A 26860-nucleotide genomic window follows, 5' to 3' on the forward strand; every position below is an offset into this window, starting at 1 on the left:
CTTTGAAGAACCATCATTTTTAAGAGCGTAGCACAAAAAAGCATTCTTCTATTGTACACAAGCTTGACATTGCAGCAATAGAAGAACCCCTTTTGGTGCTAGATAGAACCATTTTTTAAAAGGTTCTGTACAGAACTATATACAACACATTCTCAATCAAGCTAAAGAACCATTCTCACCGTGAAAAGAACCCTTTAAGCATGCAAATGGTTCCTTGAGTGTTCATGTTTCTATATAGAACCCTTGTTTTCACTAAAGAACCCTTGCAGAACCATCTTTAAAGAGTGTACAGTAAGACATTTGAGGCCAGACTAAGATTAAGGAATTCCCAGTGCTGATTCACCACTGGCACTGCAACTTAGTCCAAGACTAGTCTTAAACCACGTCTGAGAAATCAGTCCTGGACGTTTTCACGTCAGTGTCGAGCTCTTCTGACAAGCAGGACTGGAAAGGAACCCAAAACAAGTCCTTATTATTATTATTATTATTAGTCATTATTAGTAATTATTATCACGGTAGTTCTCTGTAAGCTCTGCGGAGAAAAGTTTCTGGACAGTGGACCCTCGCGCGTTTCACTCGCTTGTTCTCGTTTACCTGGGCGGGGACCGGTGACGTCAGAGGCGTGACGCCATGGCCGGCGTCCAATCGCGCTGTACTAATTAAATCCCCGTGCAGAGATGCTGAGAGTCCAAATGCCTCACACCGTCTGCCTCAGAGAAGAAGCGCAGTGTGTAGCAACTAAACTTTCCACTGCGCAGGACTGATCTGACCACTAACTCCTGCTTAACCCTTCAGTTTGTTTACCTTATCTAATTCTTTGGATTGTTCTTTTTTTTTCCTTTCTGCTTCTGATCTTTAATTCAGAATATTGTCCTAATCCAACGCTGCAGGTACGTTTTAAAACACTGATATCTTAGATGAATATTTCTTAACCATGTCTAGTTCTCAGTACAGCTTACAGTGCCGTCTTACCAGCGTAGAAGCAGAAGTTTGAACTTCCAGGCTAAGAACTGTGTGTTCGACTGGTTTTTACCTCACTCTGGCTTCCATGGACAGCAGAATAAGTGTTCTTGGTGGACTGTTAAATGGGTGAACTCTAGGTATTATAGATGGACAGCATAGGTTTTTTTTAACGTGGACTTCAGGAATTACAGATGGGCTGTAGGTGCTTTAGATGGTGTAGGTGTAGATAGATGGACTTTAAGATTCCAGCTGGTATAGGTGGACTGTAGGTCTTTGTAGTGTTGGAAGTGGGCTGTAGGTTTTAGAGATGGATGTGTTGTAGATAGAATGGAGGTTTTTATGTGGACTGTAGGAAATAGAGAGGGAGTTTTTAGGTGGACTGTAAGTGTTAGAGATGGGTTCTAAGTGTTTAAGATAAGACTGGGTGCTTTAGATGGACTATGGATGTTTTAGATGGACTGTTGGAGTTTATAATTGACTGTATAGGGCTTTTAGGTGGACTGGAGGTATTAGAGGTGGGCTGTAGGTTTTAGAGATGGGCTGTAGGTGTTGTAGGTGGACTGTAGGTGTTTTAGATGGACTGTAAAAAAAAACAGGTGGGCTGTAGGTGTTTTAGGTGGTATGTGTTTTAGGTGGACTGCACAAATAGAGATGGGCTGTAGGTGTTTTAGGCGCACTGTAGGTATTTTTGGGGGGCTGTAGATAGTAGAGAGGATCTGTAGGTATTGGAGGGCTGTAGGTATTAAGGATGGTCTATAGGTATTAGAGATGGACTGTAGAGATTAGAGATGGTCTGTAGGTATTAGAGAGTCTGTAGGTATTAGAGGGCTGTAGTTATTAGTGATGGTCTGTAGGTATTAGTGATGGCCTGTAGGTATTAGAGGGCTGTAGGTATTAGTGATGGTCTGTAGGTATTAGAGAGTCTGTAGGTATTAGAGGGCTGTAGTTATTAGTGATGGTCTGTAGGTATTAGAGGGCTATTGGTATAAGAGGACTGTAGGTATCAGTGATTGTCTGTAGATATTAGAGATGGTCTGTAGGTATTAGAGAGTCTGTAGGTATTAGAGGACTGTAGTTATTAGTGATGGTCTGTAGGTATTAGTGATGGTCTGTAGGTATTAGAGGACTGTACGTATTAGTGGTGGTCTGTAGGTATTAGAGAGTCTGTAGGTATTAGAGGACTGTAGTTATTAGTGATGGTCTGTAGGTATTAGTGATAGTCTGTAGGTATTAGAGGACTGTACGTATTAGTGGTGGTCTGTAGGTATTAGAGGGCTATTGGTATAAGAGGACTGTAGGTATTAGTGACGGTTTGTAGGTATTAGAGGGCTATTGATATTAGAGGACTGTAGGTATTAGAGGACTGTAGGTATTAGAGGGCTGTAGTTATTAGTGATGGTCTGTAGGTATTAGAGGGCTGTAGGTATTAGAGGGCTGTAGTTATTAGTGATGGTCTGTAGGTATTAGAGGACTGTACGTATTAGTGGTGGTCTGTAGGTATTAGAGGGCTATTGGTATTAGAGGACTGTAGGTATTAGTGATGGTTTGTAGGTATTAGAGGACTGTAGGTATTAGTGATGGTTTGTAGGTATTAGAGGGCTATTGGTATTAGAGGACTGTAGGTATTAGTGATGGTCTGTAGGTATTAGAGGGCTGTAGGTATTAGTGATGGTCTGTAGATATTAGAGATGGTCTGTAGGTATTAGAGAGTCTGTAGGTATTAGAGGACTGTAGTTATTAGTGATGGTCTGTAGGTATTAGTGGGTTATTGGTATTAGAGGACTGTAGGTATTAGTGATGGTCTGTAGGTATTAGTGGGTTATTGGTATTAGAGGACTGTGGGTATTAGTGATGGTCTGTAGGTATTAGAGAGTCTGTAGGTATTAGAGGACTGTAGGTATTAGTGATGGTCTGTAGGTATTAGAGGGCTGTAGGTATTACAGGACTGTAGGTATTAGTGATGGACTGTAGGTATTAGAGGGCTGTAGGTATTAGTGAAGGTCTGTAGGTATTAGAGGGCTATAGGTATTACAGGACTGTAGGTATTAGAGGGCTGTAGGTATTAGACGACTGTAGGTATTAGAGGGCTGTAGGTATTAGAGGACTGTAGGTGTTAGAGGGCTGTATGTATTAGGCATAGACTGGAGGTGTTTTATAGGTACTGTAGTAGTTAGACATGGAGTATAAGTGTTAGAGATGAAATGTAAGTATTAGATATGGACTGTAGGTGTTCTAGATGGACTGTAGGGTTTTCTTAAGGTGGACTGTAAAAATTAGAGAGACTGTAGGAGTTAGAGATGGACTGTAGGTGTTAGAGGTGGGTTGTAGGTGTTTAAGACGGACTGTACGTTTTTAGGTGGACTATAAGAGTTGGAGATGGGCTGTAGGTGTTTTAGACTAACTGTAGATGTTTTCCATGGACTGTAGGTGTTGTAGGTGGATTGTACATGTTAGGGATGTAGATGTTAGACTGTAGGTGTTTGAGGTGAACTGGAGGTTTTTAGGTGGACTGTATGTTCTAATTCAACCCTGGAAATTGTCACTGGTGTGTTACTCCATGTCTGTTTGTTGTCCAGCAGTAGAGAGTCATGGTGCTGGCCAGATCCCTTCTGGTGCTAGCTGTCCTCTGCGCTCCGCTCTCCAGCCTCTGCTTGCGGCCACCCCAAACTGACCCCGGCCTCCTCTGCCCTGACGAGCTCCTCCCCACAGCGAACAATGAGGAGCCACCGCTAAACTCGCTCTACGACACCCTGCAGCTCCTCCACAGGGCTGGAGACTCCCTTTCTCTTGAGGAGAGCCGAGAGAGGAGGACTTCTCCTGGGTCTGGCTACAGGTTTTTGAGCCAGAGCATGCTCAGGAGGAGTAAGATGTACCGGAACGGGGCCAAAGGTGACCGGGGCAGCAGAATGACCCTTTCATTGGACGTGCCCACCAGCCTTATGAACATACTGTTTGACATTGCCAAAGGCAAGAGCCTGCGCGCCCAGGCTGCCCACAACGCACGCTTAATGGCACAGATCGGCTAGAGAGGACAGCACAGCGCCTCCAGACTTTTCTCACTCACTGTCTAATAAATGTCATCAAGTCGCCTCTCAAATTAGCAATAACGCAGAGCAGGTGTCACTGATTTTGACTTTAAAGGAAATTCCCACTAGTCTTTGTGGATCATTTATTTAAGCCGGTTTAGTGATGTATAAATCTAAGGAATGTATTTCTACTGGAAAAAAGGTGATATATTGATGAAATATTGAGTTCACAGTGATGTTACAGTAGCTCATGTTGACCAGCGCACAAAAGCACGAGAAAGCTTAGATGAATATCATTGTGGTGGGAAATAAATGTTGGGTGGAGTTGAAGGCAAAAGGCATTGTTTGGTATTGAGGGGCTCGGGACCAGCAATCAGCCTCCAGTGGTGATGACACATGAATGCGGCATGGGAGGGGTAAACGAGGGAGCTGCACACGCTGGAGCCTCCACATCCCATTGCTCCCAGAGGTCACTCCTCACCTGCTTGGTCACAAACTCAGTAGGTTGGCTAACTATGCTAAGAGCTTGGAGATGTTTCTAAGACATGCGCACTTCACTCCACAACGGCCTTTTATGACAATATTCCCTGTGCACTAGTAGATTATCGAATTCATTAATTCAGTAACACTTTATAATAAGAGGCCCGAATGAACATCAGCTTAATCGTCATCTAATAGTTTGTTAATAACTGAATACTAGTTACATGTCTCTGCTGTCGGAAGAAAACCTTGTATCTCCAAAATGGTGACTTTACAGGAGAAGGAAAAAACCTGCTTTACATTTAATGTAAGTCAATGGAACCAGACGTTTTTCCAAGTAATTTTAGGCTGTTTCTTTTGGGCCATTCGTCATGAAATGTACAGACAATGTAAAGAACAACAGGTATTTTCAAATTATGTCAAAAACCAAAAAATGACGAAAATGGAGATATGAGGTTCTGTTCCGACAACGGTGCTATGCATTAATAAATGGTACCATGTGAATGATTTACTTAGTGATGTATGAATAATTGGTTATTATTTTGATTGGTAGAAGCCTAATCATTAATTATAGTTTGTTAATAGTGATTTAGTCATTTAATACTTATAACTCACATAACATAACTTCAAATATTAAGCATTTACATTCATTTGCAACGGTTTGGGAGCCCATGGTCAAATTTCATGTTGTTGAAGTGAAAATAAGGCACGTCCTCTACAGAGAACACACTTCTGCACATTTTAATGCACAATTACTGATTATTTGCTGAATTTATTTTATAAATTGGAAAAAATAGAACATAAAATGTGACCTGTGCAAAAGTCATGGCACATTTTATATTTTATCATAAATTTAGCAAATAAATAGAAATTGTGCACTTAAATGTGCAGAAAATGCCGTATTGAAGGGTGTTCCCTGTAGAGGATGTGTTCACTTATTTTCACTTAGAAAATCAACAAACCGTCAAACTTTTGCACTTAAATATATAACACATTTCTGAAAAACAGTGCATTTGTAAAATTGAAATAGTAGCACTTATGCACATTACAATTATATTATCTGTTAACTTTCATTTACAGACTATTAGATAGTGATTAAGCTATTTATAACACATTTATTAAACCTTACGTATACTAGATATTATATACATTATATAGATAATTTTATGTCATAGAAATTATATATATATATATATATATATATATATATATATATATATATATATATATGTGTGTGTGTGTGTATGGAACCATGAAATTATATATATATATATATAATAATCTGTGACCAGAAACCAGAAAATCACTACAACAACATGAATTATGAATATGGAAAAAATCTGCTTACAAAAACATTTTAAAAAAATCAAAATAAAAGTATTACTGCTGATCTTTTTCACACGTAATGTCCAGCACATTGTTATGTGCCTAGTGCTGAAAATGTCTCAATCTGGGGAAAATTACCTTAATATTATTCATATGAACAGTATATTTTATAATTAAATAATTTGTTAAATTCCCAATGTATTAAATTACATTATCTTACATTACATTCAATAATGGCCTCATCCAGCCAATCAGCTCTCATCAAGTGGAACATGAGCCCACCAACGGAATGCAGAGCGGTCAGCATGTGGTCGTGCAATTTGTACTGATGTGTAACATCTGCAGTCAATCAGAATCAGCTGCCTGCCTGACTATATATCATGATAACTGAGGATACATATTATATATACTATATTGCATCATACAGCTAATTTGAACACTCCACAGTAAAGTGGATGTGTCTCTTTTTAGCCCTTTTGTGAAATTAAAATCATAGTTTCAGCAGATAAACAGCACAACCCTGGGCATTTATTGAACGCATTCATATAAAATGATATAAAATGATCTTCCCCACAGCAGCCACTGCACTGATAAGAAGGACAGGCCTTCCAGACTGTCTTTCCCTAAACTTAATCACACCGTGTTCCTGATTAGCAATTCCTTGTCCAAGACCAAGTATACAGTGTTTGCCCTGATGTATGCAGTACATAACAGCACCTTGTTTCCCCCAGAATGACTCAAAACACATAAAGGTTTTCCTAAACTTCCTAAAAATTCCATATATACTATATAACTGTAATTGTTAAGCATCTGGAGGGCTGTGTGGTCCTGTTTGTTTTAAATCATCTTCAGATGGCACACTCATAACTTTTTTAAGGGTTCTTTAGTCAAGGACCTAACACAGGAGCACAAGCAGAATCTATATGTTAAAACAAGGGGCCTAAAAACAAACTGAATATATTTTGAATAATAATTTTTACAACTGCTCTCTACAGCTTCAAAGATTATTATGAAGCTGTAAAAGTGTTATTCAAAACGTAGTTAGTTCATTTTTAGGCCTCTTATTTTCACATTTCGTTTCTGCTCGTGCTCCTGTGTGTTTCAAATCATCTTCAGATGGCACACTCATAACTTTTTTTAAGGGTTCTTTAGTCAAGGACATAACATAATGTGAAAATGAGTGGCCAAAAAATAAACTAAATATATTTTGAATAATCATTTTTACAGCTTCATAATAATAAGCTGAAATCTTTGAAGTAGTAGAGAGTATTTATACAAATCAGAAAATACTTGCTTTATATTTATCCGCAACATTTTCACACTTATTTACGGAGCCCCGCTGGTGACATCCTGAATAAATAAAAATAATGTGTGGCCACGACTTAGTAAGGCGTGGGAATGAGATGATTAAGTCGTGGCCACGCATTAGGTTCTCGTTCCCATGCTTTACTAAGTCGTGGCCACGCATTATTTTTATTTATACAGGATGTCACCAGCGGGACCGTACTTATTTTATTGAAAACAGTGATTGAACAGTTGAGTGTGCACTTGATAACCGTTTTCTAATAGAACTTCAAAATAAAAGAGTCAACGATGAAACGAAATAGCGCCATGTTCTGATTAGTCCTCTTTCGCCCTCTCTCTCATTATTTTTTAGTAGTCGATAGTTAGTATAGTTAGTAACATTACGTTATTCGTATAGAAAGGGAACTCGTATAAAAGGAAACGTTTTCTCGTCCAAACTTTTATTTTGAACTCCGGTCATGGAGGGTGCCATTTTTTCGCTTACAGTCCACAGTGTCAAGGGTTTCGCCGCAGTAGCTGACGTGGAGGATCTCCGGGCGTCTGAGCGGAGGGACTGAATCCTCACACTATCGGCGGAAAACATCGCTTAAAATGATAAAGAAGTTCGACAAGAAGGACGAGGAGGCCGGTAAGAGTTTATTTCAGTCCGTGCTATGTTTTTAATAACGTCGGTAATGCCGTTATTCGGCCGGTTAGTCAAGTTATTGTGCGAGTTTGATTGGGTTAGCTAAATTAGCTTAGCAGGCTAAGCTAACGAGCCTTTTTTTGCAGCCACAGCTGCTCAAAACTTCTGTTTCAAATGAGACGTTTAACTAAATATATTGTCCTCCTGTATTAAAATAAACCCACGATTTAAAGATTATATAATGTGTGTGTTTGCATCTTCTCCGAGTCTGTGTTTGGTCAGCTGGTTAGCTGAGATCAGCGTTGGCATCAGCGAAACTTCTGACTGTATTTATTCATAAACTTAACTAACTTATCTGTGATTACGGGGTGGATGTTGTGCTGTTAACGTTAGAACTAATTTTACCCGTTTATACACGCTGTGAGTGATGTTTTTGGTCATGTTGGAGTTGTTCTAGCTAATGGATTAAGATCTAAGGCAGCCACGTAGTTGGATGATGTGTCAGGTCTGTCAGCTTCCTACTCACATACTTTAAAAGATGGTCCTTCAAGGGTTCTTTAGTAAAGGCAGTGGTTCTGTTCAGAACTGTGAGATCTATATAGAAGCATTTCAGGCTTAAATGGTTCTAAGCATGGTGAAATGGTTCTTCAGATTGATTGAGAATGTGTTGTATATTGTTCTGCACTCTTAAGTATGGCTTTTTCAAGGGTTCTTTAGTAAAGAAAATGGTTCTATAGGGAACCATGACCAGTCAAATAATCCTATGCATGATGAATGTGTTCTCTGCATTACTAAAAGGTTTCTCTGATTGATGGAGAGTGTATTGAATATTGTTCTGCGCACTTAAATATGGTTCTTTAGGAAAGAAAATGGTTCTATGTGGAACCATGGACACTCAGAGAACCCTGTGCATGATTAATGTGTTCTCTGCATTACTAAAGGGTTTTTCTGATTGATGGAGAGTGAATTGAATATTGTTCTGCGCACTTAAATATGGTTCTTTAGGAAAGAAAATGGTTCTATATAGAACCATGGACACTCAAAGAGCCCTGTGCATGATGAATGTGTTCTCTGCATCACTAAAGGGTTTTTCTGATTGATGGAGAGTGTGTTTTATATGGTTCTATATAGAAAGTGTTTGAAAAGGGTTCTATATAGTACCAAAAAGGTTCTTCTGTTGGTACAGGCTTGACATCATAACAAGTAGAACCCATTTCAAAAAGGTGCTATGTAGAACCATCTGTGGCACATTCTCCATCAGTCTGAAGAACCATTTAACATTGCAAAGAACACTTTTATCATGCAATGGGTTCTTTAAATGTTCATGGTTCTAAATAGAACATTTTTGTTTTTACTAGTATTCATGGTTAAACCATTTTTTTTTTTTTTGCTAAAGAACGCTTGAAGAGCCATCATTTTTAAGAGTGTATATAGAACATTTTTGAAAATGGCTCTATATAGCATCTTAAAGGGTTCTATTGTGACGATGTCAAGCTTATAAGTTTTTGGTGCTACATAGAACAATTCTCAAAAATGTTCTATGTGGATCCATATACAACACATTTTCCGTCAGTCTGAAGAACCATTTCACCTTGCAGAGAACAATTTATGCATGAAATGGTTTTATATAGAACTCATGGTTCCAAATAGAACCATTGCCTTTACTAATGGACCATCTTTTTAAAGAGTGTACCTACATCTGATCATCATAGAGCTTTAGGAAGAACTGCTTGTGTAGATCACTTGCTCGCTTCTGTTTGTGGTTATATATTCAGCACCTGATGTAAGGCTGCAGTATTGGGGTGTATTCAGGGTTGGTTAGTTTACCGCAATTAGATTTAAAATGTATGAAAAACACCCATTCATAGTTTCTGTAATGTGATAGAGCCCAAAAACAAACGCTGAAAACCAGGAGTCGGAGATTAAAGTGAAAAATGGTAAAATTTCAACATTACAGGCACATTTAAAGTAGGTATCTGAAAGGTGCACGTTATGAAAAACAGAGTTTCCCTCACTTTTCAGAAATAAGAGTTTGATGTAGTGCATATTTAAAGTTTTTAGGGTTTAAAATGTGAATCTTCACATTTCATAAGTGGAAACTAAGCTGCAAAAGCAGCTCGTTATTTTTGTGATGTCACAAAAATCAGTGCATTTGCATATATCTGCCCATTCAGCCTGCAGCAGTTTAGCCCTGCTCATTCAGACTGAAGTTAAAAGGAGTGTTTTATGCTGCCTTCAAGTCCTGTCGGAAATGTCTGGTGGGAAACTCTGAAATTTTAATGAGCCCTGAGTTTACAAGTTGGGGGCATCAACAAAAAAAGCCCTAATAGCTGCTGATAAACTGGCTGCATTTCAGTTACTCATCAGCCACAACCTTAAAACTGCAGGCTGAAAGCATCCACACATGGAAATACAGATATACGGGTGTTATGTGGTAAATTTAACTGCATAAAAACGTTTCTCATAAATATCCTCTGCTCCTCACTTTGTTGCAATAATGCAAAGTACACTGACTCTCTTTAATGGCAGAAAAATAAAAGTAAACCAAAAACATTATTTCCGGTGTATCTGTCTTATTTCCAACCAAAAGCTCTTGAACACAAATCAAGTCGTACTTAAGACCTCCGAAGTTATAAGTAGGAACTTCCGAGGACGACTTGAAAGCAGCACTGGTTTTTGAATGAGGCACGATGCACACCATCCTCCTTGGGGCGATACTGGAAAAATATAGAGTAGACTTAACTTGGATATGAGAAATTGTGTGTGCGCATTAGTTATCAAGCTGATTAGAGACTTAAAGACTTTTTGAGTTTTGCATAAGAATCAGTAGTGAGAATGTTATGTGAGGGGTGGGGATCTGTAACTCTACTCATAATCATATACTTGTTTATAGGAAGCGGCTCCAACCCATTTCAGCATCTGGAGAAGAGCGCCGTGCTGCAAGAGGTGAGTCATGCACTGAGCACTGCTGTCAGAAAAACATTAGCCACGTTTACATGCAGCCGGATAATCTGTTAATAATCCGATTTACAGCTCAATCAGAATAGAATACGTCCATATAAACACCTCAGTCGGAATAGACTAGTCAGATTGAGGCCATTAGGAATACAGTTTCTGTCTGATTGAACGAGGTGGGTAATCCTGTAAATAATCCATTAAACAGAAGAATAATATCCATGTAAACGCCTGTATCTGATTACATTCCCTATCAGAAAGTTTAAGTCCGTTCTGATCATGTTCGTCGCATCATAGTGAAAGTTTATACCGTTCAACATGGCGGAGCAGAAACTGGTCTGCAGAGGAGACGAAGTTTATGCTCTGATCTTTAAAAGATGGCGGTGGGACGGACGTCCAGCTTATGTGTCTCAGAACACGACGTCTTCCTCTCGGCCTTCTTTAATAAGGACATGTGAAGGACGTTTTCCAGAGTCTGACATCATTTTAAAGCAATTAAAAACACAAGCACTGCTCACTGCTGCTCGTCTCACTCTGACTGGACTCACGTGATGCTCGGTGTCATGGTAACGTCTACACTAAGCGGTTCGCTACGCGTGAGTGTCATTTTGGATCGGATTACTTGTAGTGAGCATGTGAACGGAGATTTTCGTCAGATTGTTCAGTAGAGTGAGAACAAACACCTCAGTCTTGATCTATAATCGGAATGTATTCAGTTGAATCGGCAAAAATCATTGCATGTAAACACAGCCATTGCAGTCATTTGATTGAATTGCGTGTTTTCCTTCAAGGCTCGCATCTTCAACGAGACCCCAATTAACCCTCGACGATGTCTGCACATCCTGACAAAAATCATCTACTTGCTCAACCAGGTCAGTAATGTTCCGCACCGATACGTTCAAGTTCTTCGGCTCTTCGTGTACATGCTCTGAATGTTGTTTTCTCTCCAGGGTGAGCACTTTGGAACCACAGAGGCCACTGAGGCCTTCTTCGCCATGACCAGGCTCTTCCAGTCTAATGATGTAAACATCTCTTATTTATCTTTGCAGTTTTCAGAATTTTTATATATCATCTTTGTGATTGTTTCATAAAACCTTATTTTTTTTGTCTCGACCTCTCTGCCCTGTTAGCAAACCCTGAGAAGGATGTGCTACCTGACCATCAAGGAGATGGCCAACATCTCTGAGGATGTCATCATCGTCACCAGCAGGTGGGTCTCTTATCTAGTGTTATGTAATGTGCATTCAGTGCTGTAGGGTTGGTTTGCAGTTTCCTTCATCTCATTTTTTCAGCTTGCATTATTTTTTTTTCTTGATTTATTGTGATCACTAATTAGTCTTGTCTGTGTCTGTTAGTCTGACCAAAGACATGACTGGCAAAGAGGATGTGTACAGAGGTCCCGCCATCAGAGCTCTCTGCAGGATCACTGATGTGAGTGCAGTGGATTATTTCCTTATTTATTCATGCATTATTCACACATTACCTGATTTAAAGGGCTGTTTTGGCTCAAAACTAGAGCTTGTGTTATTCATCATGTTGTGCTGTATTCTATAGAGGCATTGTATTCCTCAGCTTTATCATTTTGACAGATTTCATGCAAATACACAGTGCATTATGCAAATACATCATGCATGCTTTGGGAATCCCTATGGTGTCAACCGATCTTGACTTCTAGCCAAGCCACTGATCTATAGGTTTATGACGACTGCCAAGCATTAATTTAACCCTTACCTCAGTTGTCAAACAAAATCATAAAGAAAGCAGCGATTCTATTTTTATTCAGCACAAAAAGGACAGAAGTTAGCTTGTTGTCCTACGGTGCTCCCTGCAGAACTGGGTTCCTGGCTTCCTTCCACATTCACCACTGTTATGACCCCACATGCCATCAAGGGGACAGTGGGGTCCATAACGTATGGTTTGAAATGAGAAGTGTGGGGAACGATCCAGGAATGCACAAGACACTAATCGGTTTCTGGATTGTGCCAATGCACACTATAGTGAATGTACAATACCATAAGGGCCACAGTAAAACCACCACCAATATGAATTCGTACAGTATTAACGATACACACTTAGGCTGCAGAAGCGAATGAGTCTAGACTTGGATGGCGCTAAAGGAAAGAACCCATCAAAACAAAAAGAAAAAAACATACCCTAGGTTTTAAATTAGGTCCTCACATAATAGCAAAACAAAAGAGTTACCTACGCAGTTCTAACCTGTACTAGAAAAATATAAATATGAGGTTTGGGGCTCTCCTCTTACCTAATGTACCTGTACATTTAGGTACTGCGTGTTGTAGAATGTATGGGCACGTCCATCTAGCCTGTCCAGAGCTCAAAACAGCATGAGAGAAAGAGAGAGGGAGGGGAAAGTGGAAATTATGGAAAAATGAAAACCTTCAGGATACATCAGGGAGTTTTCTTAGTCTTTAAACAGGAAAATCTCACTTCAGAGACCACTGCAGCACCACTGTAGGATATGAGTAGGCATGTTTACAACAGATGTGGTACATTTTTTGTTTTTCCTTTTGAATAAAACACCTTTGCAGAATCTGATGCAGTAGTGTTGACTGTGTATGTGGTTATCCAATAGACTACCATGCTGCAAGCCATTGAGAGATACATGAAGCAGGCTATAGTGGACAAGGTGCCCAGTGTCTCCAGCTCTGCTCTGGTCTCTTCTCTGGTAAGAACACGTCTTAATTTTGGGCTTGAATGGCAAGATTGTGTGTTGATTTGCAGATAACATAGTGTCACGTTTCGTTTGCCTCCAGCACATGGTGAAGATGAGCTATGACGTGGTGAAACGCTGGGTCAATGAAGCTCAGGAGGCAGCATCCAGTGACAACATCATGGTGCAGGTTGGTGCGGTACTGATTGGCTGTTTATCTTTCCTCTGTCAGGCTTTTTCCACCGTTTAACCATGTTTTTACCATGTTATGTTCCACTTTGATTTACAGTACCATGCTCTGGGTTTGCTGTATCACCTGCGAAAGAATGACCGTCTCGCTGTGACGAAGATGCTCAATAAGTTCACTAAGTCGGGCCTCAAGTCTCCGTTTGCCTACTGCATGCTGATCCGCATTGCCAGCAAGCTGCTGGAGGAGACTGAGGGAGGGTATGTATGCACACTGTTGTCACACTGTTGTCAGCATCTTTCAGTTTGGTGTAAATGAAGGCGTTTTGTTTGAATTTTATTATATGCTTTTTGCCTGCAAAACAGTGCTGCAGTGTTTACAACACATTTTATTTACTATCCAAAATGATCAGTGAACCAACACTAAAATGCACATGTTTTATGTGTAATGTCAGTAATGGTAAAACCGTGGTAAATCTTTAAAAAGAGATGTTTTTGGGGGACTAGTGCGCGTTAGGACATCCTCCGTGTACCTATTTGCCATAAAATGGATTATATAAAACTATATTTTAGACCAAAGCATTCCCTCAAAACTAATAATACTGTAATTGTTTTGTATAATAACTTTGGGAGTTAGTTTTAAGAGGCATTAAACCTTTCAGATGTCTGGTTCCTATCACCACCACTGTATAATTCTGACACTGTAAGCTTAGAACGGCGCATTTCACACTTTATTTATATCTTATAACCGTTTAATGATGTTAAAATTTTGAAAATTGGTGGAATTCCCCTTTAAATGGAAGTATGTCCGTGTGGCCTCTTGCAGTCATGACAGCCCCCTGTTTGACTTCATTGAGAGCTGTTTGAGGAACAAGCACGAGATGGTGGTGTATGAAGCAGCCTCTGCCATCGTCCACATGCCCAACTGCACTGCCCGAGAGCTGGCCCCTGCTGTGTCAGGTTGGTGTTTCACTTTTTTGCTGTCTGTACGGCTGCAGTTACAAGTATAAATTCATTAACATGTCTGGTTTGTTTTCTCTTAGTGCTCCAGCTCTTCTGCAGTTCACCAAAGGCAGCATTACGTTATGCGGCTGTCAGGACTCTCAATAAGGTGAGTTTTTTTTTTTTTTTCCCCCGCCTGTGTTATTACATGTTTTCTCAGTATTATGGGGCTTTATTTTCACTGTCTGTGATATTAAGACGAATTCTTGAGAGCTACAGTATTAAAGAGTGACGTTTTATCAAAACTTACCAGTCTTTTACAGACGTTAGCTTATATAATAATTATATAGAATTAAACGGGTCAGGGCGTTGGCCGTATTTATTGCTTTTACAAATATTTTAATTAGCTGTTTAGTTAAACCCACTATACTTTACTGCTTTTTGAGTTTCAACATGGTATGTCTTCTGACTTGAGGGCAATATTATGTGATAATATGTCAGTTAAAAACACAGTAAAGTTTTGTAGGCACCTGGTCCTCCGGCGTTCCTCCTGAAATCAAGTGTAATATGATAGAGAGTTTGTCCCCCTTTGCTGTAGTAACAGCTTCTACTCTTCTGGGAAGGTGTTAGATGCTAGATGTTGGAAGATTACTGTGAGGATTTGGTTGTGTTCAGCCATAAAAGCATTAGTGAGGTCATGTACTGATGTTGGATGATCAGTTCTAGATCATTCCAACTCATCCTAAAGGTATTGATGGATGGAGCTCAGGCGGTCCAGTCCAGTGCTGGGGGCTTTATAGCCCTTTAGCCCATTCTTGGCATTGGACATGGTGACCTTAGGCTTATTAGTGGCTGCTCCAGAGCATCTCAATTATATTAATCATTAATCAGTGCTAGTCTATGGAGATTATGCACTTTGAGAGTGTCAGCAGTGGGTGCACATCAATGAAACTGAATTGTAACCACTGTTACTCATTCTTATGTCCGCTAGGTGGCAATGAAGCACCCCTCTGCAGTGACTGCCTGTAACCTGGACCTGGAGAATTTGATTACAGACTCTAACCGCAGCATTGCAACTCTGGCCATCACAACCCTGCTGAAGACTGGCAGTGAGAGCAGCGTGGACCGCCTGATGAAACAGATCTCCTCCTTTGTCTCAGAAATATCTGATGAGTTCAAGGTGATTGATGGAAATTGAAACAATAATGTGTATCAGGTGCTTATACTAGACCTACCACAATGTTCCCACCTTCTGTTGATGCAGCATATATGTCAGGGGGTTGTCTTATCTGGTAATATATAGGGTTTTGAAGTGGAGGTAAAGTTCTTGAGATCTTCAGCTAATACCTGTGTATGTTTTTCCAGGTGGTGGTGGTGCAGGCCATCAGTGCCCTTTGCCAGAAGTATCCAAGAAAACACAGTGTGATGATGAACTTCTTGTCCAACATGCTGAGAGACGATGTGAGTTCATATAGGGCAGTGCATTTGTATTACATTATGCAGATACTACAAGTCGTGCTTCAAGAAATGAACAGATGTGAAAATATAAATAATTTGATTTGCTGTTACAATCGTATACGTACATTTTCCATATAGGCATGAGTTACGTTGTTAATTCACTCTGATTTGTCTTTGCAGGGTGGCTTTGAGTATAAGCGTGCTATCGTGGACTGCATTATCAGCATCATTGAGGAGAACCCGGAGAGTAAGGAGACGGGCCTGGCTCACCTGTGTGAGTTTATCGAGGACTGCGAGCACACAGTCTTGGCCACCAAGATCCTGCACCTGCTGGGGAAGGAAGGTCCTCGCACCCCTTCGCCTTCTAAATACATCCGCTTCATCTTCAACCGCGTTGTGCTTGAGAGTGAGGCAGTCCGTGCAGGTGAGCTTCCCTCTGACCTGTGAGTCCTCCGGGGAGTCTCAGTGAACTGAGCCTTTTCACTAGGGATGCGTGATGATATGAGACTTATATCGGTATTACCTGATATTTACTTTGGAAAAATAGGAGCATTGGACGGGTAGATTTCACAAATATTTTTTGGCATATTTATTGCACTCAAAAAAGCAGAATGTTAGAAACATATTAGATATTGGCCCACAGTTCCTATATTGGTGCATCCCTGCTTTTTGTGATGATGTAGTCCCAGGGAACATAGTGTGAAATATTAGAAATGTTTGTATGAAACTAAAATTGAGTGTTACATTAAACATCCAGCAAAGTTTGAATGAAAAAGCTGAAATATAATAACACACTGCTTAAAAATGCTGATCAGACCCGTCTGAGAACAGTCTTGACATGGTTCTAATAATCTAACGGGGATGCCCGATCGACAGCCCTCAGTCCGTCTGTTGTGTGAACAGGACAACCCACACTAACCCTTTGATTGGTGAGGTTATCGCTTACGTACACTGTTAGAAATAAAGGTTCTGTGCAGGTACATTTTCGTTCATGAAGGTGCAAACAAGTAAATGTTCCCTGAAAAGTAGAACAGTGGTTTTAAGGTCCGATTGTGAACCTTAAATAAGTTTTTCCAGGTTAAAAGTATGGATTTGTACCTTTTTCATAATCTAATGTTTTAAAACAGATAAATAAAATAAAGCCTGGAGACGAGACGGGGTGTGTGGAGTCAGTACAGCTTAGAACGTATAATTTCAGTGGATTATGGTTCAGTTATGTTCTCTGACTTAAAGGTACTGAGATGTACCCTTAAGGGGCCCACCCCAGTGACAAGAGGGGAACTGCCCCAGTGACAGTTCACTACCTTTATTTCTGAGAGTGTATGCATGACCCAAGATAGGGGCTTCCAAATTTACACCGAAACAGGAGAGCCTGTTACCTAAATGGCTGAGCCGGGCTTCTTTCAGCAGCCACTCATCTCCCACTGTGTGCTCAGTTACAGTCTGAGTTAATGTTAGTCCAGGTTGTTACTGGGGTTGTGAATGTTAGAGAGACATGTGGAAGGAGCCACTGATTTCTTAAGGTCATGATTGGCCTCCGTAGGTCAGTTGAATCACCTAGCGCCGGGCTCTCGCGGCCTGTTGCTTCAACCAGAAAAAAAGGCTGAAAACTGCTGCTGCTGCTGTCATCGTGAATGACTGTAATATTCACTGAACTCCAGCAGAGTCTGATGCATCACAGATATAACCGTGAGATGTATGAATGAGCAAATTACTTGAGAAATTCAGGTGGGGAAGCAGCACAGCAGAGCCAACCATACATTGCGTTTACTTCACTTATTAAATGAGTCTTATTACTAATTATATGATTAGTAAATACTAATTATATAGTTAGTAAGTAAAAATAAGTTTTCTTAAGCATCTAAAATAGCGTAAAGAAGGGGAAATGTGGTGTCAGTGCATTCCTAGCTTGCTGCTAGCTTTGTCTTGTGCTCTTTTAATGTCAGCAGTGTTTGACTGTGTAAACTTTGTGTCTTGCAATTCTCCAGCTTGATTTGAGGACATGGCCTTAAACAGAGAAACAGTATTACCTCACCCCTTTAACATCTGGATAATCAGATTAGAAGTGCTGATCCCAGCAACTCACTATAATCTTTCTTGGCTGTGGAGAAGCTTTCCCCTGTGCTTTGTTCGTTCAGGTTTTGGTCAAAATGAAAGTGTGGAACTGGTACAGTAAAGAGTGTTATTTGTTTTAAGGACTTTAGGGTCACGCTCAATCCCTAACGAAGTTTTAAAACATACTTCATACAGCTCAAGCTTTTAGGGCTCGCTTGAGCCACGTGCCGGCTGAGCTCACCGTAGAGGAACTACAAGAAGGGCAAAGCCGTACCTACTAAGTGGGGCTGAATAGCTGGATTTGATGTGTTCTCAGTGACAGACTACAGGGCTAAGAGGCTTTGTGGCAGGCTGAGCATTCTTCTGCAGTGACTCTGTGTGGTAGTTGACCTCACTGATGACCATGTGCCTTGCTGTGATTCATGCTTTCTTCTCTTCCCCCCCTCAAAGCTGCGGTGAGTGCCCTGGCTAAGTTTGGCGCGCAGAACGATGACCTGCTCCCCAGTGTTTTGGTCCTGATGCAGAGGTAAGCCAGGCTTTCACTATTGTTTGGAGCATGCAGAGGACATAAGGGGGTCTTACAAAGCAAGGTTTCTTAGTTTAACCAGATAACTGAAGACCAAACTCAGGCAGGGCCAAAAAACAAAGGGCTGAGGGAAATCATTCCGATAACGTCACTATCATGCTGCCACCGTTTTGGTTGCCAAATTCAGGTTCATTCAGCAGTGCCGTGGCTGTTTGTGATGAGATAACAAAGCCACAAGAAATCCAGCAAACGCAGTAAAACACGTTTTTTTTAAACCTTTTTAAATTTTAAAGCACATTAATCAACTTATTTGAGTGTACTGACTTGATTTTATTTGATTTGTGGTTGTACTGATGACATACGTGTGCTAAAATGTAAACAGCTGAGATTACCTGCTGCGTTATTATTTTCGCCTAACAAACTGCATACTAGCACACTGAATAGTATGCGAAAAGTAGCAGATATACCATTAGAAGTGCACTTATTAGTGTAGTAAAGGAAGTACAGAAGTATGTGGTTTGGGACGCAGCATTAGATCAGCCAGTGAGACGCGTTCAGCAGCACCAGCGGCTGATTATAGCTTCGCTGTGCTGCTCATTAGCTGCTCAGTAACAGTTAAACGCAAAGTTTGAGGTATTTGTTGATGAGGGATCATTTATTGAGGTGAATTGATGTATTTTTTGAGGTAAGCTGTTGTTAGCTTTGTGTTTGCTCCACAGTGTAACTGCAGCACCATTTAAGGTGGAACGGAAAATTCAAATGAGAAGCTGCCGAAAAAGCTGAGCTTGATGTATATGTATGAGTTTATTTTAGAGCTTTGACAGCTTTGTTAGCCACTTTCATTACTTTTTGTAAAATCTCACGCACTGGAATGTTCTGAACGCTGGAGAAATGCAGGCTATACGGATCCAGTCCACCAATCTAGTTAATCTTTTCCTCGTAGCGTTTCCTGGAGACTAAATCTAAAGCGTCTGCATATCTTTTCATCTTTTTCGAGGTCATTCTGGTCTATTTTGCTTCGTTTTCATCCACCTGCAGGGCTGTAGCTGCAGTAAAGGTGATGAGACGAGCTCTCTCAGAGCACAGTCAAAGTTACAGCTCACCTACCAGCATGGCGACATGGTCTTCTTAATGATGTGATCGAATATGTCGAATACTCAACTTTAGGCTTAAGTTATCTGCTTTGCGAAATATCCCCAGTTCACAGCATCAGTTTAGGTCCCGTGTGTCAAACACAAGGCCCGCGGGCCAAGTCAGGCCCTATTCGGCCCGGAAAATTATTTTAATTTTCTATTAATATTAGCTTTTTCACCATGAGCTGCACTACAGTTCCTAGCATGCACTGCAACATAATGTGTGCTCTCGCCCCCTCCCAAACATCGGTCTATGGGACAGCACCACAAAAAAAAAAGATGCCAGATGTCTAGTTAAAGTGAATGGGCAGTTTTAAAAAAACTGCTGTACACCGGAGACATTTAAAGAGGTTTAACAGTCTGCAGCTAATGTGGTCTATTGTTTTATATAATCTTTTTTTTTCATTTATTTAAAATTATTTTTGGATTGTTCAAGCATTAGTTTTTTTTTTTTTTGCTGTTGTAGTTTTGGCATATTTTGAATAAACACCGGCCAGGTTGGGTTCATGGCAAAATGTTAAATAAAAATAGAATAAAAACACAGATGGCCTGTTGACCTTTTTTAATATGGCCCTTTTAGTGGCTGAGTTTGACACCCCTGGTTTAGCTGATCTGCTGAGAGACACTAAAGACGTGAAGTTAATTTGTGAAAATGTAGAAGTTCTTGCTGTGTCAGACTAGCAGTATAACCTGTGATGGGTCATGACTAGTTTGTTGTCTTGTCATTTAAGCAAAGCAAATGTTGTTTCTCATAATGCCCATCATCTGTGCTCTAGCTGTTCGTGCTGATTTCTGATTCTGCGTGAAATTTCTGGAACGTAACATTTAACATGCAGGAAGGAGGAACTCAGCCTGTTTTGCATGTTTGTTGCAGGTGCATGATGGATAGCGATGATGAAGTGAGGGACAGAGCAACGTTCTACATGAACGTCTTGCAGCAGAAACAGAAGGCTCTGAACGCTGCCTACATCTTTAATGGTATGCCTTGGTGATTGACAGAACTGTATCTATGATCAAACAGTGCTACTGTGGCCAGCTGGATTTCCATTTGCATAGTATCATGCTAGCTGTTTTAGATGCTGTAACAATTGTCTAATGGCTGATGTTTGCTTTGGGTTCAGGTTTGTCTGTTTCTGTTCCTGGGCTGGAGAAATCTCTGCACCAGTATACACTGGAGCCTTCAGAGAAACCCTTTGACATGAAGACCGTTCCTCTGGCTACCGCGCCGATCACAGAGCAGAAAACAGGTAGGCTTCTGGGACTCAGTGTTGTCTTCAGATATCTTCACAAATTGACCGTCCGCTGAAGTCCATTCAGTCTTTCACCCCAAATGTTTTACTTCACAGTATTTTCATGCATCAGGCTTCTCGCTAATCTCTTTAAATTAATAACCTGCTTTTGAAGTAAACTGCAGTAATTACACAATAATCCTCACACCGGCTTCAAATTTTCTCCTGTGCCAGAAATTGCTCCAGTGGCTACAAGCAAGCTCCCTGAAAAACCTGCACCCTCCCGCCAAGATATTTACCAAGGTAAGCAGGCAGGTCACAGCTACTTAGCACATGTTCAGAAACACAGTGATACAGTATGCATTTGTCAATAGAATGACCGTTTTTTTGTTTTTGTGAGTGATTTGTTAGGATTACAGAAGGACAGGAAATAAGTCAAGTTTGACAACAAACGATGTAGGAGGTTTCCTCACTGTTAGTTGATGTCACTTCAGTCAGTAAAGCTAAGGGCCAAATTATTGTCAGCAGGTTAAGGCAAAAGAAATACAGAGACATATATAAAAAAAGCTATTTTAAAGAGGCAAACACAAATTTAAGGTGTCGTACAGTAATGTGTAGGGCTGTTTAATGGCCCACATCCTCCTTGTTTATTTTACTTATCCTTCCTTAGGTTCACTTTTGACATTGGAACGGTTTCATATACCCAAAACATTGATTTTTCAGCTGATCATTTTCCAACCTGTCTTTACCTGTAGAACTAAACAGTCTGTTTTTGTTACTATGCCTTTGAGACTGATATATGTAAATGATGCTCTGTTCTGATTGACTGCCCTGTATTGGGCTTCTTTAAAAAAAATAGCCCAGGTTGAAACACTCCTTATCACTTTAGCCCCATCCATTCATGCTGAACTGCTGTAGACTGAATAAGTAGATTTATTAGAGTAGACTTGTTTTTTGCACCTAGTTTCCAGATATGGACGCATATGGACTAAGGAGTGAACTGTAAGGAGTGAACTGTATGTTTCTAAACTTCTCTGCTTTTATATTAAAAAAAGTGGAGTAGGGGCTCCCGAGTGGCACAACCGTCTAAGCGTTGGCCCTATCATCAGGAGATCGCGAGTTCGGTCCCTGGTGATGCTACAGCCGTCCGTAGCCGGGAGTCTGAGAGAGCACAATTGGCCTCGCTCTCTCTGGGTGGGTAGGATGGCCCCTCCTTCTCCCCCCATCACTCAGCGCGATGCTAGTCAGCGCAGGTGTCTGTTAGCTGACGTAACAGATCTGGCGGTTGGCGCTTTCCTCCGAGCGCGTTCGGCTGTCCAGTGACGTTGCGTGAGCGGCAGTTCGAAAAGAAGCGGTGGCTGGTTTCACAGGTCTCGGAGGAAGCCTGTGTTAGCCTTCGCCCTCCTAGCGTTGATAGCATCGTGTGATTGGGGGAGTCCTAACTAGCGGGTGGAATTGGAGACGACTAAATTGGGGAGAAGAAAAAAAAAAAAGTGGAGTAAATTTCTCCATGATATGGGCCCTTTAAAGGATGGAATCCCTTAGCAGTTTCATTGCTTAGAATAGACAATAAGAAGAATTGAAAAAATTGCTAAAACGACAACCTTTATTTTTTAATAATAAAGCTTTTGAGATGTATTCCTCTATGTGATGCTAAAGAAGGTGAGCTCAGTTAAGTTTACAATGATAATGTCAATAAATTAAAAAAAAAATGACCACACCTCACAGCTATAACACATTCTCCTGTTGTTCTTTTGTTTCTCTCTCTTTTTCTCTCAGAGCAACTCGCTGCCATCCCCGAGTTCCAGTCTTTGGGTCCTCTTTTCAAGTCTTCAGAGCCGGTCCAGCTGACGGAGGCTGAGACGGAGTATGTGGTGCGCTGCATCAAGCACACGTTCGCCGCGCACATGGTGTTCCAGTTCGACTGCACCAACACTCTCAACGACCAGCTCCTCCAACGCGTCCTGGTGCAGATGGAGCCGTCAGAGGCCTACGAAGTGGTACACCATGTCCCTGCAGCTAGCCTGCCCTACAACCAGCCGGGCTCCAGCTACACACTGGTTCGGCTACCTGACGATGACCCCACAGCAGGTAATACATACTGCATTAACACAACCATGACTTAACTGTTCAGTCAGTAGGTGCTAGTAATGTTTTATGTTAGGAATGAGCACGAAAACTCAGTGAACTGTTCGAGGTGCCAGTATTTGAATACTAAGGCCCAATCCCATTTCACCCCTCGCCTCTACCACTTAACCCTTAGCCCTCTGTTTTGTGCATTCACACCGAGGGGTAGGGTGTCCCAGTTTTTGTTGAGATAGAGGGGTAGGGCGAAGTGTAAGGGCTACATGGCCCTCCAAACAGTGTGTTATGAGGAAAAAAAGAAAAAACGAACAAGCTGGCTGAACGAGAGACCAAAGGAACCCATAAATATGAGTATTTTCTCTGTTAAATAATTATAATAACCACTGTATTATCTTAGTTTCATGTCATTTCAGTGTGTTACGGTCCTTTTCTTCATAACAAGCATAAAAAATCGCTAGTAGTATGCTGACGTCTCGGTAGCTAGCTAGCTAAATTTCCTGTTCCACCTTAAATGGTGCAGCAGTTCTGATGCCTGAGGCGCCAGAATGTAACTGCTGCTCCATTTAAGGTGGAACGGGAAAATTCGAACAAGAAGCTGGCGAATAAGAAGTTCAGCTTCATATCACTGAAGAATTAGGGGTGGGAGATAACAAATAATTGTCCCCCTCTTTGAAGGCATATGATTCCCTAAATGTAACTAAAGCCCAGCAGTGAGGAGCTGAACTTTACCCTCCTCTGCTGTCACTGCAGACTGGCAGGGTCGCCTACAGAGCAGCGCTGGTAGCTGTTAATGAAGTAATGCTCTTTTTATTTGAGGGTCCCATTTTGTACGTTCCAAGGGGCAAGATGACACTCAAAAACAAGGGGTAGGGGTAAAAATAAGAAATGGGATTGGGCCTTAAATCGTTCCATCATGGGAAGATGGAGGAAAATATTCAGATCAAAAATTTAATGAAATACAGATTTTATGTTTTGTCAGAACTATAAAACTTGAAGGTTTTGCTTGTATTTGCAAGTAAGTATACCAGTGCCTGAATGTGCGTTTGTTACCAAGGACGTATTGTTAAAGACGTGACTGAGAAGGTGGCTTTTATCGTTAAAAAGACTAGAGTGAAGTTGGGCCCTCAGATGTTTTAGTTTTAGCTCATTTAGCTCATCCGGAATGTAACCCATCCAACATGAAATCCTGTGGATTTCCCTTGGTTATTTTTAGGTAATAAAACATGTTTTGAAATGTATTTCTCTATGCGATGCTAAAAACGTCTCTTACAGATATTTGAATATCAAAATTAGTTGGAATGCACCTCCCTGATTTCTTTGAAATTTAGGAAACAGCTTCCTGACCTAAAACTATTCTTTGTCCTGCTGTTTTCTCAGTGTCCTGCACATTCAGCTGTACAATGAAATACCTGGTGCGGGACTGCGATCCAAACACGGGTGAACCTGACGATGATGGTTATGATGATGAATATGTGGTATGTACACCTACACCGATCGTTTCCTTCTGGAACCATATGCACAGCTGTTGTGCAGAGTTATCATCAGTACTCCTGTTTTTTTTTTTTTTTCTTTTCCCCCTTAGTTAGAGGATCTGGAGGTGACGGTAGCAGACCACATACAGAAAGTTCTGAAACCAAATTTCGGTGCAGCGTGGGAAGAAGTTGGAGATGAGTTTGAGAAGGAGGAGACTTTTGCTCTGGCCTCAGTTCGGACTCTGGAGGGTAAACTTTGTTAAATTCCTCTCAGACAATTTAATCATTTTAGAAACATTCCAGATCATCTTCAGAAACTTAGTGAATTCATACAGCTTACTGGTTTTATTTCCAGTACCTGTAAATTAGTTGTGAGTAAAGCATTGGTGAGACATCATCCTCACCTTACTGTATGCAATTCCACAGAGGCCGTCAACAACATTGTCAGCTTCCTGGGCATGCAGCCGTGTGAACGCTCGGACAAGGTTCCTGAAAACAAGAACTCGCATGTCCTCTTCCTGGCAGGTATGAATTCAGTTTCTTACCTGATACTAACTTTCATTCTTAAAGGCAATGAGTGAGGTTTTTAATCACTCTGTATAGCAGTGGTTCTCAAAATGGTCCTCAGGGCCCCCAGACGGCCCACATTTTTGTTCTTTGGGATAAATTGGGAATTGGATTGGAGCGCAAAATTAATGTGGAATGTTTGTGCTGTGACTGTGTGACCTCTGCATACTGTCCAGTTTTCATTCTCAGTGTATTAATGATTCAATTCCAGGTAGCGTCACAAAGTCAACCTGAAAAGTTTTAGTGTAAGTAGATTTATCAGTGCCAAGATTGCAGGAAGCAGCCATATGTAGTTGGATTTCAGAAGACCAGTCATAAATCTTTGCCTTTGTGTCACTGAAACTATGAAATTAAAGGAATTACTGATGATACTTGAATTAGCCAGTAAGACCTCTCTAGGCAGGAAAAATAGCCAGGACTGCAGCAGCCGAAGGCAACGTTCACACAGCAAGTAAAAGTGGCCCAAATCTGATTTTCTCACCAAATCAGATTTTTTTTTGTTTGGGTGTTCACAATATCTTTTAAATGTGATCCGTATGTGACATCAGTCTGAACAGATCAGCTCCTAAACTGACCCGCATGGAGAAAAGATTCACGCTGCTTCATGTGGCTCATCCAGAGGTAAACAATCGCGACTGCCACCGAACGCCAGCTGCTCCTGGAGGGTTCGTCTTCACCAGCATCACAGGAGCCATCATGAAGCTTCACTGACTGACAGCTGGGCTCATCACCCAGAATGTGTTCAAGCCGTAAAAAGGGCGCGGTCACTTCTTTGGTTCGTGTCCTCGGATTTTTTCAATTTTACTTTCAGACTTTTAACTGTTGACGTTGCAGCCTCTTTCTCCTACGGCCGCATTCGGCCGTTTCTTTCTGAATCTCTTCAAACACGGAAGGATTTGGATGAGTCTCTTCTACTTCTTGGTACAGAAACATCAGCCTAAATGTTTGAGGTCTCAGCAGCATGAAATTATGATGAATGTGGAGATAGACTGACTTAAAAGTTGCATGAATTCCGATCTGGCTGTTCAGTCGGATTTCAGTACCACATATAAAAGCGTCTCAAATCGAAATTGAAAACTTCAGATTCAGTGTTTTTTTTGCTATTAACACTGATAAACAGACACACATCTGTGTCACATATAAAGAAAAAGATCAGATTTGGGCCACTTTTACCTGCTGTGTGAACAAAGCCTAGATGGCCGAGGATGAAACCAAATAACTCTTCCAAATACATACAGTATTACTGTGGTCCACTTTATAGTAGACTCATTATGACTGTGTCCCTTTCTGCAGGTGTGTTCAGGGGAGGTTATGACGTGTTGGTGCGGGCTCGCCTCGCCCTCGCTGATGGAGTCACCATGCAGGTGACGGTGCGAAGTACAGATGAAAACGTGGTCGACGTCATCCTTGCGTCTGTCGGTTAAGAGGACGCTGAAATGCCTGGATCAGGTCACATGTCAATCAAACCGGGTCCATGCATGTTTAAATACAGCTCTTTCCTCTCCTGTGCTAATATGTGTAATAATGTTTGTACTTTTTCCACATCTGTCTTTGTTGCTCTTTCAACTTGGTTTTTCCAGTGGGGGGGGTGGCGTTTAGCTAAAGCAGCCGAAGTTACCAAGCAGAGATACAGCTGCATCTAAAAATGTGCTGTTTTCATTCACCACATAGTCTGTGGCTTAATTTTATTCCTCTATTCTACCTGCTGTAGTAAACGTCTGTCCACGACAACACTGTTAAATCCAAATGACTTTTACATTAATCAATAAACAACACTCAGTAAACACATTCATGAACAGTTGTTTTTTGTCTATAGCTGGCGCTCGTCTTCTGGGTAAAACCTACTTGAGAACACA

General features: G+C 40.9%; 2 protein-coding genes across 3 annotated transcripts; both read left to right on the forward strand.

Annotated features, from left to right (window-relative positions):
* Window positions 1–693: 693 nt before the first annotated feature.
* ucn3l (urocortin 3, like) lies at window positions 694–4326 on the forward strand. Of its 2 annotated transcripts, none has more exons than XM_036577684.1 (2): window positions 694–890; window positions 3540–4326. In XM_036577684.1, exon 2 carries the CDS (start codon window positions 3552–3554, stop codon window positions 3987–3989), a length of 438 nt encoding a protein of 145 aa, XP_036433577.1. In that variant the 5' UTR covers window positions 694–890; window positions 3540–3551; the 3' UTR covers window positions 3990–4326. The 2 variants fall into 2 exon arrangements, with proteins under 2 accessions (XP_036433577.1, XP_036433576.1); XM_036577683.1 differs by having other exon boundaries at window positions 695–890; window positions 3543–4326.
* Window positions 4327–7601: 3275 nt separating this feature from the next.
* Window positions 7602–26792, forward strand: copg2 (COPI coat complex subunit gamma 2). Its single transcript, XM_036577685.1, has 23 exons — window positions 7602–7728; window positions 10619–10671; window positions 11472–11552; window positions 11631–11702; window positions 11811–11890; window positions 12036–12111; window positions 13274–13366; window positions 13455–13541; window positions 13641–13798; window positions 14364–14497; window positions 14581–14648; window positions 15471–15659; window positions 15845–15940; window positions 16118–16361; window positions 18443–18518; window positions 20526–20629; window positions 20773–20898; window positions 21115–21183; window positions 22660–22971; window positions 24343–24440; window positions 24548–24686; window positions 24864–24962; window positions 26298–26792. The coding sequence occupies exons 1-23, from the start codon at window positions 7692–7694 to the stop codon at window positions 26426–26428; spliced, it is 2622 nt and encodes an 873-aa protein (XP_036433578.1). The 5' UTR covers window positions 7602–7691; the 3' UTR covers window positions 26429–26792.
* The last annotated feature ends 68 nt before the right edge of the window (window positions 26793–26860 follow it).

The sequence above is a fragment of the Colossoma macropomum genome, unplaced genomic scaffold, assembly GCF_904425465.1.
Source record: "Colossoma macropomum unplaced genomic scaffold, Colossoma_macropomum, whole genome shotgun sequence".
Classification (NCBI taxonomy): domain Eukaryota; kingdom Metazoa; phylum Chordata; class Actinopteri; order Characiformes; family Serrasalmidae; genus Colossoma; species Colossoma macropomum.